Raw genomic sequence first — 15,986 nt, 5'->3', positions numbered from 1 at the left:
AGGCTGCCCACTGCGCTTCCCCAGCCCATCGCGCACACGACCCCGCCTTCCTTCTGCCAACTGCCACTGCCTAGGCTGGAGCTCCCGCAGCCCCAAGACAGGAGTCACGCTGGTCTGCACAGGCACTTGGCGATGGTGGGTAGGGAGGTGGATGAAGCAAGTGGGTGGGAATGAGAACAAAAGAGTTTCGTCTGATAAGAGCAATTAGAGATCTGAAGTGATTTTACTTTTATTTCCTTCACGTTAAGCCAATCATGAAATTTCACAGTGATTCTGGGGCAGGGGCAGAAGGAACGCGATGTTAAGAATCCTCGGGGCTGGGGCCCATGGGGCCGAGCAGGTGCGGGCAGGGCAGGCCTCACTGGGGAAGCTGCAGGAGCACCGACTGCCCGGCCGGCAGGTAGGTGATGTTCCGAGAGCGGGAGAGCTGGTAGGCGATGTCCTCTGCGGCTTCCAGCTTGCGCAGCTCGATCAGGCCGTCGCCCGCGGTAGCGAGCGAGTTTGCGATCAGCTCGGCGGCTTTGGAATCGCCCTCCGCAGAGATGATGGCTGCCTTCTTCTGCTGCTCGGCCTGAGACAGGGAGGTGGGGAGAGACCAAGGTCACACCTCAGGGCGCTGGAGGGCAGGCCATAGCCTTGAAGGCCCAGGTTGGGCACCCTCACTGATTCCCCAAGGAACTCTGGGTATTTGCCTCCTCCTCCTCCGGATGGGGTCAACAAGCACTGTGAGCCACCCAATCCTCTCCTGTCCTGGACCACCTACTTCTCATCACTTTAGGGATACACTGTCGGCTGCATAAACAGCTGTCTTTTTCCAAAGTCTTCATTATTAACAGCAATCTAGTCCGGCCACGCTACTCTGAGCCGGAGCATCCCAGGCCCAGGAAACAGGAGAGAAAGTTAGAATCAATGCGCAGGCTCCTCTTTCCCTCCAGTCCCAGGCCAAAGTGGCTTTCACCAAAACCAGCGTCGCCAAGCCGGAGAAGCAGACGTGTGTGGCGCTCCTTCGAGCTGCCAGGAACCCAGGCACCCAGGCTGAGGTCTCCTAGGCCTGCCATACTCCTATCAATAGGACTTCTATCTGCAATGCACGACCAATAAAATGAACACAATTTGGAAACTGCTAGGCTCTGTGACTACTCACTCAACAAATGTTTACGGAGCACCTAGTATCTCCAGGCACATGTCTAAGACTCTGGAGATAGGCTGTTTATAGAAGTAAAAAAAAAGTTCCTGCTCACAGAGTTTACATTCTCTGAAATTAAATGCTTGCCACCCATATGTCCCTCTTCTCCCTCATTTCAAGGCCTAAGGGGTGTTGGATTAGAACAACAATTTTCAACCTTTTTCATCTCATGACACACATAAACTAACCACTCAAATTCTATGGCACACCTAAAAATGTATTTTTTGGTGATTTGACAAAAAAAAAAAGAAAGTATAATTTTGATTCATTCACACCAGATGGCTATTGTGTTGGCTGTCGCCATTTTCTTATTTGACAATCTAAGGGAAAAGCGGTCAGGGCCCCGACTACACAGCCAGGCACTGCGTGTTTTAGACTCTGCGGTCCGCCGCTCGGAGATGGCTGGTTCAGAACGCCAACGCCAGAGAACGAGTGGTGGGAAGAAGTAAATACACCTTCGCAGAGACCAGGAAGATCGGCTGTTATGCAAATACACTGTGTCCCATCACACGCTGACACATCTGGATGGACTTAGCGTTTAAACAAACCCGGTGACGATAGAGCATCTGGTGCAACATTTGATCCTTTTCGCTGTCGGCTTTCACTGTGTAACTACGGTTAAAAACGACCTCTCAGCGAAGCTGAAAATATTCCAGGAGAAAAACATTTTTATTTGTAGAAAGTGTTTTTGATCTTAGGGAAGTGGAGGGAAAAAATGGCCCTTCGGTGACTGGGGAGCGTAACCTGACTTATCCCTGACTAGCCCCCAAAGACTCTGGAACCAATCGCGGGAGCACGGTCCCTTCAATCCCTCCCAGTGGTCCCGGAAGGAGAGATGACAGGTGATGAATTTCCAGGCCACCCAGCAAACGGGAGGCCGAGCGCAGGAGAAAGGGGGAGAGGCTCCCGCCATCTGGCCGAACGCTCACCTTTTCCACCACAAATCTGGCCCTTTCCGCTTCCTGCTGGGCCACCTGTTTGGCTTCTACTGCTTCTGTGAACTCCTTCCCGAAGGTCAGATGCGTCTAGAGGGAGAGAGGGAGCGCAAGATGAGGCGGTGTAATTGCTCAGACAGCGTGGCTGCGAGGCCCCCGCGGCCGCCGGAGGGAAGGGCCGGGAATGGCTCTAGCAGCTGGAGGCTTCGCGAGGCCAGATCCCCCTTCCACCTCCATAGCTGTGTCCAAACTACGTTACACCCCGAACCCTCGGCTGCCCACTGCTCCCGTACATCATGCTGCCACCCTCAGTGCGGCCCTCTCAAGTGGAAAACGGCCCCCAGGCACGGACGGGATCTACTCAACTGACCACCTCCCTAGAGAAGGAGACCTGGGGCCCCAGGACCCCCACCATGACCAGTGCCCTTCGAAGGCCCTTTGAAGGCCCTGGGGAGGCCAGGTGGAGACGGAGAGGGAGGATGCAGCTGGTTCTCAGGGACCCGAGGGCCTGCTGCTCCGCGCTTATGGGCTAACCAGCCCCCTCCCGTCTCACAGCGCCTCCACCACCGAACAGGAAGAGGACGGGAGACCGTGGAACGCACATCAGGGTGTTCCCTGTGTGAGCGCTCTGGGAAAGGGTTTAAAAGAGAGGGAAGGCAGCTAAAGCCATTGCTTAGGAAGAAGGTTTAAAACTCGGATTATCCAGATATTCCCTAAGAACATAAATAACCGAGACTTGGCTGAAGTGACTGTCTCTACTGATCGTGCAAACAGAGGGAACAGATCTCAGAATGCCTAATGACGAGTCTAGAAATGACTTATTTATCAACTTTTTTATGAAAAAGGAAGAAATCAAGGGAAAAGTAGCATTGGTTTTGCTATCAAATTCTACTGGTTTTATTTCCTCCTCCACTCTCCCAACCTCTGCTTTTTTTTTTTTTTTTTTTTAAAAAGCAGAAGTAACTCAACTTTCCTCCTGGAGAGTCCATCCTAGTCTCACTGCCTTCCAGAACTGTTAGCACTCCTGACTCTTACGCTGCAGCTATTCTACTTTGCCTGCTCCGTTTCTGGACTCTTGGTCAACGTTTGGGGAGGAAAACGCAATCCTGAGAGATGAGAAATGAAATGTGCAATTAAGGAATAAATTTTCTTTCTGAAAGGGCCAGCTGAGGGCAGCCAATTCCCCATGAAATCTAATTTTCTTCTCACACCTCTTAGATATGGTTTCTTGTGGTCAGCCCACATTTCCCCAGAATGGAGCATGTGGTTAAAGTTTAACAAAAGGCCAAGCTTCTCCTTGGGTTTTTACTGAGCATTTTCTCACAGCCGAGGCGCCCAGGTTAACGGTAAGTGGGAGGGCCTGAGGAATTACTAGTCAGAGGAGCCAATGGCTGCAGCCTGGAATCTTGCCAGTAGAGGGAGCCCACGGGCCCTTCCAGGGAGGGCAATGGATGCAAGGTGGGGCCGGGCGGAGGAGTGAGCGAGCACCCGGTGTTGGAGTGTGATGTTTAAACAGCTGCACAGATGCTGAGGGGAAAATGATGCTTTTGCCTAGCGATGCACAGGAGAACCGAACAGGAAACACTACCTCACTACCTGAACAAATCGCTCCAAATGGTTTTTCCCACGAATCTGGAAACATGACCCTCCCCCTCGCCTCCCCCATCTGAAATGCTATCCCGCCTGTATTGCTTTCTGCCTGTATTGCTTTCCGTCTGACTTTTGGCGTTTGGCGTATATAAATACACAGATATGCAGTCTCAGGCCTCGGAGACGTCCCTCACACCCATACCCGGCTTTGGGGAGCAGAACCCTTCGTTTACACTCTATCACCTTTCACTGGGGGTTCCCAGAGCTCACGTCACTGAGCCTCAGACCCTAGGTGTGCTGGGAAATTCCCACGCGTCGGGCTGGGAGGTCCGCGCTAGGGAGAAAGACGATCCGCGTGTTCTCTGGTCTCACCAGGCAGTTTCCTCCTGTGTCCACGGTCAACAAGGCACCGCTTCCTGGGGAGCTCCGGGGAGCTCGCACTGCCAGTCACAGTTTGGGGTGGTGAAAAAGCTCGTGGTTAGGTCACCCCCGTGGGCAGCGCCAGAAGTCAAACAAACGTGTGTGGCCGGGGTGAGGGGAAGAACCGTCGCTGAAAACGAGCCCAAGGAGAGGGCCTCACACGGCAAGAAGTTCCCATGCTTTCAAGTCTCACGTCTAGGAACGTGGAAGGCAGGACCTAACAGCGTCTCCCCAGAAATGGAGCCAGGCACCCCAGCGCGCACCGGGCCCCCCACTGCAGGCTCCACAGGGATCTTACCAAGGACACGTCATCCAGGATGAGGCCGAAGGTCGCGGCTCGCTCCGTCAGGTCGTCGCTCACCTGCCTGGACACCAGCTCTCTCTGGGTGATGAGTTCTCCAGCGTCAAAGCGAGCCTGGTTCCCGGGGAGGGCACAGCAGCCGGTCAGGATAATGAGGGTGCGGAAAAGGAGCCAGAAAACTACCAGCCACATCCCCACCCCCCCCCCCCCACTGCCAAGCGCTTCCTGCCCCTCCGTGATCTCTTGGGGGCCACACTCTTCGCCCGGGGCTCAGGCCCTGTCCACTCACCACCACCGACTTGAGGATCTCTGTGGTGATGGACGGCAGCACGCGCTCGTCATAGTCCTCTCCGATGCTGGTGAAGATGCGGGGGAGCTGGCTAGCGACCGGGCGGAAGAGGATACGCAGGGTGATGTTGACATTCTGTAAATCTTCGGGCAGGGAGGGGAAAAATGCTGGACTTAAAAATGAAACTCACAGTGGCCTCCTAGAGGGCCTCCTACCCCCAACTTGCTACAAATTATCAGGAGAGTTGCTAATCCTAGGGGGCATGGCGCAAAGGTGTCTGGGTTTCTTGGTAGAGAACCCAGCAGAGCACCAGTGAGGAGCCTCTTAAGGGCGTCTGTGTGTCCTGAATGCCCCCGGATATAAGCAACAGGTGCTATGGGGTGTGCGGCACACGGAATGTGCTAGAAAGCAGGGCAATGCTAAGAATTCTAGGGCGAGGCCTGTCCGAGGCCTGGTGCTCGTGACCCAGGCCAGGAGGAGGTTTGGAGGGGTGACCGGGGGCTCAGCAGAAATAGTCCACTTTGGACCGAACCAATAGTCCAAAGGCCTGGGCCGCAGTCCCCCTCTGCTGGTTACTGATTATCCGACTTCGCTAAGCTTTAGCCAACCTCAACTTAGTTCTCTAAGAACAGGGGTGATTTCATCTGACTTCCAGGCACGCTGAAGGAAACGGACAGAGAAGACATACTAACGCGCGGTCAAACGCAACAGATGTAAGAGGCCAGAATCATCTGCAGCCCACCTCTCCTTCCCCAGGCCAAGGGCCAGGGAGGGAAACACACCTGCTCCTGCCCAGCCAGGCCTGCACAGAGCTGACGCATGGTCCCAGCCGGCTTGCAGTCAACAAGAATACGGACCAGGCACCCCTGAGACAGTCGAACCAGGCGAGAGAAGGGGGACATGCAGAACACAAGCCCCTGGTCTCCGGAAGTCCCTACCAACAGTATCGAAGCTAGGTACACGAAGAACCCTTAGAACTACTGCAAACAGCCGAGGAAGAAATCCCCAAGAGGTGGGAAGTTGAGACCTAGGCTTTTAAGTTCAAGTTCTATGCTTCTCCTTGAACCCCACCGACCTCTGATTTCCTGTGATAGTAGGCAAGCCAGGCCCTGACCGGAGGCTCCTTCCTCTCCCTGGCCAGGAGCTAGGGACAGATGATGCCTTACCGGTTTACCCTCCGTCCTCTGCCCGACACGCCGCTCACTCTAAGTCCCAGTTCGGATGGAAGCTCCTCGCAGGAGCCTGGCCAACCACTGGTGAGGCCAGCCGCGCTCCTCTCTGCTCCCGACACACCGCCTAACCTTGGCTCCGGTACTCACTGCACTATACCTGTCTGTTCACATCTCTGTCTCCCTAGCTACAGAACGAAGGCCCCTGCTTTAGTCATCTTTGAACTAGCCCCAGCCCCTACCCAGCAAAGCCAGGCACAGCCACAGCAAGCACACATCAGCTGAGGAAGGCATCGAGTGTGACCCCAACACCCACGTGCCCCTCTCCCTCCTCCTGCTGTGTGGAAGCGTGGCTGCTGAGCTGGCACCTGCTCCTCCACTTACTGCCTGAGCACCTCTATGAACAGGATGGGGGAGAACAGGGATGGCAATTCGTTTTAGGCTCCGACTGCAGAGCCCGTGGCGTGTCGGACACCAGGGAAGTGGACCTCCGCCTGAGAGGGAACACGGGAGGCCAGCACTGCCGCACACAGAGGCCTCGGAACGTCAGGCAAAGGGTGAGCCAGCTGCGAGGGCAAACAGAGCCGCCAGATGGGTTTATACCGTGATTCTGGGAACAAGAGCCAATGGGAAGGGTCAACGGAGGGAGCAAGGGCACCCTCCGATTTCTCCCAGATTGGATCACAATGCCACTCCTGAAACAGATCTTTGTGTGTTTCTCTAAATGTGTGCAGTTGTCTGTGTGTGCCCTAAGTATGTATTTCTTGCTGTGAATCAGGTACACGCTCCAGGGAAAAGATGCTAGGAATTCTTATGTGAAGTTCGACCTCTTCTGGATCCCACAGCACTCCTCCCGCCCTCTCCCGAACCCACAGCGAGACTCACCTTTGCTACCCGTGATGACTGGCACGTTACGGGGTCGCGAGCGGCAGTCGAAGATGATGGGTTTCTGTACCCAGGGGATGAGGAAGTGAGTCCCCTCCCCCACCACGATGTCCTGCACGCCACGGAACCGGTCGAAGATGACAGCTCTGTGCCCAGCATCCACTAGGAGGGAGGATAACGACGGGTCAGGAAATTCCTCTCACCCGTTCACCGAAAGAGTCACGCCCTGGCAAGGGTCTTGGTGCTTTCTGTTCAGGTATTAAGTCTCCCCGCTCCTGCTCCATCTTCCCGCACTTCTGGTCTCCAGAGGCTTCTAACAGCTACAAATCTAAGCAATCACTTCCTGTCCCATGTGTCTCCCCAAGCACCTGGCTAATGGGTCCTCAGCATCCTTTCTCCTTGAAACAATTGGTTGCTGATTTTCTGATTAACCACCCCATCCCCAAACTCCCATCAGCACATTTCCAGAAATCACCTCCCAAACTTCTAAAACTCCCCAAAGTCTTCACTGTTATCACAGTTCATCCTGGTTCCAATTTACCTCGTGTTCCCAGAAGCAGCACCCCCACTATGAGAACCCCAAAATCCAGGTGTCCCTCTTTCTTTCCAAAAGCTTCTTCTTTTCTAAGGGTTTGAGGGGTTGTAGAGCTGTCTTGTTGAGAAACTGGTGATGGTGATTACTGTCTAATTATTCAGGGATGAATGGCCAAAAAGATCAGAGTGGCCCAAGCTGGTCGCTCAGTGGTTAGAGCATCGGCCCACGGACTGAACGGTTGCGGGTTCAATTCTGGTCAAGGGCACCTACCTCAGTTGCAGGATCAACCCCCAGTGCCCCAGGGCACGTGCAGGAGGCAACCAATCGATGTGTGTGTGTGTCTCTCTCTCTCTCTCCCTCTTCCACTCTCTCTAAAGATCAATGGAGAAAGTATCCTCAGGTGAGGATTCATAGAACACGGACTCTGACCAAACAACAAACAACAAACCAAAAAGATCAGAGGGTAAAGCTGTGCCATGTAAGCCAAGCAGGCTTTCCCGACCCGCTGCTTTAGGGTCATTATCGCTGGTCCAAATGTCTCCACTCTGAAATGAACCCTCCTCTTGTCGGACATCACCTATGTCACACACGAGGTGAGTCCATCTCCTGCTGCCTGCCAACAGTGAAGGTCAGAGAAATCACAGTTGGAGGGGGGCCTAGTTCTGTGGTCGGCAAACTGCGGCTCGCGAGCCACATGCGGCTCTTTGACCCCTTGAGTGTGGCTCTTCCACAAAATACCACGGCCTGGGCGAGTCCATGTTGAAGAAGTGGCGTTGGAAGAAGTTTAAGTTTAAAAAACTTGGCTCTCAAAAGAAATCTCAATCGTTGTGCTGTTGATATTTGGCTCTGCTGACGAATGAGTTTGCCGACCACCGACCTAGTTCAGTCCCACTGCTGGACCAGCGAGGAAGCTGTAGTGCCTCAGGTCCGCCAGCGAAGTGGAAGAACAGCCAGCTCACCCCCCGCCGCCCTGCTCAAGGCACCGTCTCTGCAGTGACCCAGCTGCAGCCGAGCTCCTGCTCAGCACAAGGTCACGGCGGGCCGACAGCTCCTGCTGCGTCTTCCCGCGGGCAGGAGAGAACAAATGAGCTCTCCGTTTCAGCGAGACGGCGACATCCTGGCCGTCCGCTGCAGCATCTGGGGGTGCAGCACCGCTTCACATGAACTAGCGCAGCTGGAAACATCCAACTGGGATGGCGACCAGACTGGGAGGCTCCCTGGGAAGAAAGGCTCCGGGAGAACCTCTGGCTAAAGGGACAGGGGCTCTAGCGACAACGGAACCGTATGGTGTGGGCCGGCAGGCGGTGAGCCGCCTCGGTCACCCACACATTCACATTCGGCAGCGCTGCCGCCTGGGGTGTCCCGTGGGCTGTGCCGACCAACAGAAACCCTCCAGCCAAGGAGCCTCACCGTTATACAAGGCCGAGTTCACCACGCCTCCCGCAACGGCCAAGGCCAGGCCAAACTTGCCAATGGATTCAAACAGCTTGGCAGCCATGTCTCCTTCTGCTGGACCCGCTCACACCTAAGAGGGTAAACACAAAACAAGTAAAACGACTTGCTCCCCAAATCCTCAGAGAGAGAGAGCGCCCTCTGCCACACAACATTCACTTCTCAAGCTGGCGACGGACTCCCCATTCCTGGAAAACGGACGCATCAACTCCTCTGCTTAAGAAGAGGGGTCTGGAGCACTTGGTTAACACATGGGACTGAGGCAGGTGCTCGGTGCCCACAGGGAACCTGGCACCACACTAAACCACCCTCCCACCTTCCGGACAAACAGACCCCGAGAGAGGCTGCGTGGCTGGTTCTGTGCAATTTCGGTTTAGGAAAATTAACTCAAAGTGAGACAGGCCTGTAAGCCAGGACAAGTGAAATAGGGAAACTGAGGTAGATAGCTAAACACATTGACAGAGCAGTTTGCAAGATACAGAAGGCCACCTCCCTAGAAATAACATCGAGGCCTCGGTTGTATTTCAGCTCCAGACCCAGAAAAGCAGCAAAACCAGGTGGGCGATACCAGGGCCAGCTGCAATGATTAAGGACCCCCTGCCCTGACACTGACAGTGACTACCACGATCCTGAAGGAGCACACCTAGAAAACGGATGAATATTCTGTTAAAACCCTCCCGATACTTCCCCTAAGACAGTGGTCGGCAAACTGCGGCTCGCGAGCCACATGCGGCTCTTTGGCCCGTTGAGTGTGGCTCTTCCACAAAATGCTACATACCTTAATTAAGTTAATAACAATGTACCTACCTATATAGTTTCAGTTTAAAAAATTGGGCTCTCAAAAGAAATTTCAGTCGTTGTACTGTTGATATTTGGCTCTGTTGACTAATGAGTTTGCCGACCACTGCCCTAAGATACTTGCCTGCGAGAGAAAAATAAAAGCCTCAAGACAAAGGACCCAGCACATGCTCTCCTTCTGGGGAGCAGCCCCCACCATCTCCTTTCTGCTCTTCTCCCCCCACAGGCATGCATCTTCTGAACCCTAGAGGCCCCACAAGGCTTGCAACCAGGGGAGCAATGGGCAGCAGCCCCTCATCCCAGGCTAACCCCTGAACCTGATCCCAAGGCCCCCTTTTCCCTGACTTCCCAGAGAGCTAGGGCAGCCCAGTCTAGGCTCTCCTGTTGCTTCTTCTAAGCTAAGCCCTTTCTCGTTCTACTGTCCCAGCTTTAATCAATGTTCCCTCAAAGTCACCTGGACTCATGCTGGGATATTTCTTTCTGCACAAAGTCAAGAACCCACACAGTATGGGCTGGTCCTAGGCAGACTGGCCCAGGGTCAGGTCCTCTTTCCGGGAACTAAAGAATGTGCTACATAGTGATTCCCACAGCAAAAAGAGCGATCGCTAACCTTTGTATCGGAAGGTCTTCTAGCGGCAATTTACTTAACCCTCACACCAACCCCTATGAAGTAGATTAATACAGATGAGGAAACTGAGGCACGCCGTGAGGTTACACGAGGAGCCCAGGATCACACAGCTCTTAAGTGGCAGAACCAGGATCAGGACCTACAGGTCGAATTCCAGAAGGCACAGCTCAACTCCTCACCACACGGCTTTTCAACAGCAGGTATTAAGAATGACCTGTTATGGAAGCAAGAGCTGGATGACATCCTGGAACCAACATTAACAAAGAATGAGCGGGCAGGTGGGGCTGAGCCGGTGGCGGGAGCACGCCGGACCTAACAGAAGCCGCTCCCAGCACTGAACTTCTCAACGCTCCGCCCCACGGTCGCCATCCACTTCAGTCTCAAAGCCTCCCTCTTTCCTTCCAGGCCAAAGCTCCCGAGACTACCCTGATCGCTCCTCGGGCATTTAAATATTCCTCTCCCAATGCCAGGACGCCCAGCCCTGACCACTGAGCCTTCCCATTTCTTACTGCTTCTGGATTCTTCTTCACCCTGCCCCCATACACGCCTCCCTTACTCTACGCAACTCCAGGCTCGTCCTGGGCTCACCCCGTACCCGCTTCCCGCGAGGCGGGCCCACGCATACACGCCGTTCTCCCAAAGTGCAAACGGGAGTGCAGAGAGGGACTGCAGAGCTGCCCAGAAGCGGGCCACAGCCGTACCCCTCCATTCTCACCTGCTTCTACTCTGACCTCCACAAGGCTTCCCCAGCCACACATACTGCGCACGCGCCAGGCAGCTCCTCCTCTTCCCCGCCCTCCTTCCAAGATCCGCGCCTCCGATTGGCCGGGGATATCGCTGTGCATTCTGGGAAGGGCGGCTTTCCGCCTTGTCCTGGTTTCTGGGCTCTCAGCAGATGAACTACAATTCCCAAAAAGCCATGCAACGGCTGACCCACGCTGAAAAGCCTTTTCTCTTTCGTGTTAAACGCCGAGAGGCTGCCGCAAAGCCTTTCGGGGGCTGTAGTTTCTTGGGGGATGAATGCACGTGCCTATTGATGCTAGAACCTCCTGGTAGATGATGGGCCTTGTAAAAAGTAGCTAGGTCTGCAGCTAGTGGCAGGGATGGGCTGGGAAAAATATACAGCTGATGGAAGCATGGGTGGGCACCTTGGGGAAACTTGTGGTGAAATAACTGTTGGGGTGAGAGACCTTGAAGGAAAACAAGAGGTGATCTTCATTCCACAGCCCTGCCTGGAAACGTCCTAAGAGTCCTGGAACATTGATTACCAGAACCTTAAAGAACCTTAGGCCCTGAGGGATGTGGCTCAGTTGGTTGAGCGTCATCTGGTGCACGAAAAGGTCCCCAGTTGGATTCCTAGTCAGGGCACAAACCCAGGCTGCAGGCTCCATCCCTGGTCAGGGCACATACAGGAGGCAACTGATAGATGTTTCTCTATTTCTCTCTTTCTCTCTCTCTCTCTCTCTCTCTCTCTCTCTCTCTCTCTCTCTCTCTCCTCTCTCCTCTCTCTCTCTCCCCCTACCTTCTGCATTCTATTTTTGTCCATTGACCCATGATGAACATTATAGTAACCCTCCCACACACACAGGATACAATCTAAAATTAGGTACTGCATTCATTTCTCATGTCTCTTTAGTCTCCTTTAATGCAAAAAAACTTCCTCAGTCATCCTGTCTTTTATTACATTAAAAAGAAAAAGAAGAAGGATGTTGTTCATTTGGGGTTTGTCTGATGGTTCCTCATGATTAGATTCAGGTTTGGCATTCTTAGCTGGGATACTAAGTGGTGTATGGACACTAAATTTTTATGAAACCTGGTCCATTTCTGGATTCTAGTAGGATTAGATTCTTTCAACTTCTTTTTTCCGGTATTTCTCTCCTCTTCTCTCTGTCCCCTTCTTTGTCCCCATTTGGCACAGTCAAATAATCAGAGATATCAAAGGCAGCATTCTTCAGGTGATAGGGGTTTGCCCTAACCAACCGCATTTTTTCCTCTCACTACTAGAATGCAAACTATAATAGCTGAAAGTTTAATTCTATTCTCAGAACATAGAACACTGCTTGACACACAGTGGACACTCAACAAGTATTTGTAGAATGAATGAATAATGAAGGGAGTGGAATTAGTTGGTTAGGCCAGAAAATAACAGGCTGTTCTGGAATCCCACAAGAATGGCCTTAGTATTGTTTGCTTCTATTCTAATCTCACTAGCAGGAATGCTGAAAAACTAATTTTTGTATAATGTTTTATCATTTTAGAGTATCCTACTTGAGCATCATTACAATCCATTGTCCCTATTTTACAGTTAAGGGTGTTGAGGTTCAGAGGCTAAATGGCTTATTCATGGTCACTCATCTAGTTAGAGCTAGACTGGACTGGAACACAGGTCTTCTAGGTTTAAGCCTTATATTCGTTAAACTTTCTTCACATTGTGTCCTGGGAAGCAATGACAATGGGAAAGCTCATGTGACATGAGGACATTGTGTGGACCTATGCTAGTTGTAGGTCGAGAGATGGGGAAGATGAATAAGAATAATGATGAGGGAATTTGGGGATAATTGAATTGTCATGAGGCAAAGATTAGGGGTAGAGTAGTATTGTTGCAGCAGCCTTAGGAATGAGTCCAGTCCATTGCTACATAGAGCATTTTCTCCTTCAGCCCATTTCCCCAGTCACAGGTGTGAAGATTAAGTATAAGAACAAATATATCTTGAACACTGTGGGCCAGTTGCTTCATAAATACATAATCTTACTTAACCTTATTTTCATATCACCATTTTGGAAATGAAGAAATGAAGATTCAGAAAAGTCAAGCAAATAGCTTACAGTCACACAGCTGATAAGTGGCAGATAGGTAATACTGTAGCCTGTACTTCCCCAAGCTGTGGGAATGGGTAATCTGTAAGTAATATGCAAACAAAGGGTGATTCTATTCCTACCTCAATGCCAACATGGGTAGGGTGGGAACTAAAGCAAACAATTATAGAAAGACATCTCTTTTTCTTCCTTTATTTAACACACATATATTGGAGCCTTATCATGTCTCAGATACTACTTTTTAGATTATTGGGTATATGTGTGAGTCATAAGGGACTTTTGGTTTGTTTTTTTAAAAATTTTTTTTATTGATTTCAGAGAGAGAAAGGGAGAGGGATAGAGAGGTAGAAACATCATCAATTGGCTGCCTCCTGCATGCCCCCTACTGGGGATCAAGCTCGAAACCCAAGTATGTGCTCTGACCAGGAATGGAACCATGATCTCTTGGTTCATGGGTCAATGCTCAACCACTGAACCACTCTCACTGGACCAGTAAGGGTGGTTTTGACTGCAAGTAACAAACTCAAATGGCTTAAGTAATAAGGAATTACATCAAACTAGAGGCCCGGTGCACGAAATTCGTGCACACGGGGGGGGGGGGTGCGGTCCCTCAGCCTGGCCTGCACCCTCTTGTAGTCCAGGAGCCCTTGGGGGATGTCCAACTGACAGCTTAGAAAGTCGGACATCCTTAGCGCTGCCGTGGAGGTGGGAGAGGCTCCTGCCACTGCTGCTGCATTCACCAGCCGTGAGCCCGGCTCAGGGCTTCTGGCTGAGCAGTGCTCCCCCTGTGGGAGCGTACTGACCACCAGGGTGCAGCTCCTGCATTGGGTGGCTTCCCCCTGGTGGTCAGTGCGTGTCACAGCCACAGGTCGTTTTGCTGTTTAGTCGATTTGCATATTAGCCTTTTATCATATAGGATAATAAATCCCAGGGTAGGGCAGTTTTGGGGTTTTGGTTAATTTAGTGGCTCAACAAGGCCATCCATGATGCAGAGTCTTTCCATATTCAACTCTGCCATCTTCAGGTATTGACTTTTGTCCTCATAATGGTCCCCTAAAGGTCACAAGATGCCTGCAGAAGGTCCAGGCTTAATGTTCTCACACCACATTCACCAAAGGCCAGAAGGCAGGAAAAGGCCATGTTACATTTTGGGTCCCCTTATCAGAGCTAGTTTCCCAGAAACACCCACCAGACATCCCCTTATGTGTTGTTGAGCAGAGTGTCATCATCTGACCATTGGCAAAAGAAGGACATTGCCTTGTTGGAACTGAACAAATCAAGAGTCAACCTTTGGGATTGGGGAGGGACCTGGCTTCTCCTAAACCACATGACTGCCTAAACCATAACAAATCAAAATGGTGTTTTGTTAGCAAGGAACAGGATGGAAAGAATGGATGTTGGAATTGCAACCAACAGAGTCAGCCACCAGGAGTCTATTTTGGACCAGTTGGTCAGTGAGACCTCTATGAGGAGATGACGGTTAAGGTAAGATCTAAAGCAGTGAGATGTGGAAAAGGTTGGGTGGGGTGGGAGGAGAGCATTCAAGAGGGAACAGCACATACATGTCAACACAGCTAAGGCACAACTGATCGATCTGGCCAGAAAAGAGACAAGGATCCCCTTTTAGATTCAGACAGTTTATCACTTACATAGACACCGAAGAGGGGAGAGTAGTCCAAGGTGCCAGCTCCTATTGGCCCAGGTGTGGGGCGACATGGAATCAGACGGGCCAGATGAGAGCTGCACAGATGTTAGCACTTCCTGTTGCGGAGAAGCCAAGGTCCCGTGGCAGCTAAGCAGCATTACAGTTTGCAACTATGTCCTCAGTGGGGTGAGGACAGAGGCTTTTCCTTAGAAAGCCTCAGACCCTTTGAGAACCCGGAGGCTTGAGAAACGTCTCACAGCAACTTTCCTGGTCCACGGGGAAGTGAAGGGGAAATGGCCGCGCAGCAGCTCCTCACGAGGCCCTCTCACAGGTGTTCTGCCAAGACTTGCTAGCAGATTCAGCTGGGGTTCCAGCCTTGCCTAAGTGGGCTATGCGGAGATGTGTAGGGTTGCCAGGAGGAGCCATTTCCCTACAATGCAAAGACCTTGAGGCAGGCCAGAACTTGGTCCATTGAAGGAACTGAATGAAGATGAATGTGGCCAAAGCACAATGGATGGATGAGAGAGTTACAGAGGAACAAGCAAATGCCGGATGTTGCAGGCCTTGCTAAAAAGTTTTAAGTGTAGTGAGAAGCCCCTGAAAGTTTCTAAGCACGAGAGTGGATAATTCCTCCGTGGGGAAAACAACCAACCCCACAGAAAAACCTACAGATCCTGGTCGTTGGAAATCCCCAATGAAAGGGCCCAGGAAGGTCACTCTAGGTCAGTGGTCGGCAAACTCATCAGTCAGCAGAGCCAAATATCAACAGTACAACGATTGAAATTTCTTTTGAGAGCCGAAAACCGACTTCTGCGCATGGGCCATGAAGTTTCAATCACACTGTACGTGCGCACCCGCACGTGGTATTTTGTGGAAGAGCCACACTCAAGGGGCCAAAGAGCTGCATGTGGCTCTCGAGCCTCAGTTTGCCAACCACTGCTCTAGTGCAATGGTTCTTACATTTTTTGACCTTAGGACTCCTTTTTATTCTTAAAAGCTATTAATTAACCCCAAAGAGCTTTTAAAGCATGGAATATATACAGTATATTCACAATTAAAGTGAGAAATTTAAAATATCTACTTACTCATTTAAAAATAACAATCATAAACTCATTATGTGTTAATATGGTTTTATGAAAAATAACTATGGTTTCCTCAACATAAATATTTAGTGGGAAGAGTGGCATGTTTTATACCTTTGCCAATCTCGGGTCCTTCGTCCATTCTGTGTGCTGTCACAGGTCATGTAGCCTGTGGGAAACTCTACTGCACACTCAAGAGAGAACGAGAGTGAAAAACGAAAGTAATGATTTAGTAGTACCATCAAAATAATTTC

The 15,986-nt window shown here is 51.5% G+C and overlaps 1 protein-coding gene across 3 annotated transcripts; it reads right to left on the bottom strand.

Moving 5' to 3' along the window:
• Positions 1–204: 204 nt before the first annotated feature.
• Positions 205–10,969, bottom strand: PHB1 (prohibitin 1). Of its 3 annotated transcripts, none has more exons than XM_008153731.3 (7): positions 10,904–10,969; positions 8,721–8,835; positions 6,776–6,937; positions 4,722–4,864; positions 4,430–4,546; positions 2,116–2,211; positions 205–571 (listed from the first exon to the last, which is right to left on the bottom strand). In XM_008153731.3, exons 2-7 carry the CDS (start codon positions 8,806–8,808, stop codon positions 359–361), a joined length of 819 nt encoding a protein of 272 aa, XP_008151953.1. In that variant the 5' UTR covers positions 8,809–8,835; positions 10,904–10,969; the 3' UTR covers positions 205–358. The 3 variants fall into 3 exon arrangements, with proteins under 3 accessions (XP_008151953.1, XP_054565623.1, XP_054565624.1); XM_054709648.1 differs by lacking the exon at positions 10,904–10,969 and adding an exon at positions 10,265–10,322; XM_054709649.1 differs by lacking the exon at positions 10,904–10,969 and adding an exon at positions 10,171–10,192.
• Positions 10,970–15,986: the final 5,017 nt, after the last annotated feature.

This window comes from Eptesicus fuscus, chromosome 20, assembly GCF_027574615.1.
Source record: "Eptesicus fuscus isolate TK198812 chromosome 20, DD_ASM_mEF_20220401, whole genome shotgun sequence".
Lineage (NCBI taxonomy): Eukaryota > Metazoa > Chordata > Mammalia > Chiroptera > Vespertilionidae > Eptesicus > Eptesicus fuscus.
The sequence above is the reverse complement of the archived record's forward strand: the minus strand, read 5'-3'. Positions and strand labels throughout refer to the sequence as shown.

What these genes read in the sequence shown, in the direction of transcription:
- PHB1 (XM_008153731.3), bottom strand. Translation starts at nt 8,808, where the DNA reads ATGGCTGCCAAGCTGTTTGAATCCATTGGCAAGTTTGGCCTGGCCTTG. An exon ending in AGTCATCACGGGTAGCAAAG is followed by an intron (nt 4,865 to 6,775) that starts GTGAGTCTCGCT and finishes CCCTGCCCGAAG; the next exon opens with ATTTACAGAATGTCAACATC. An exon ending in CCAGATTTGTGGTGGAAAAG is followed by an intron (nt 572 to 2,115) that starts GTGAGCGTTCGG and finishes TCCCTGTCTCAG; the next exon opens with GCCGAGCAGCAGAAGAAGGC.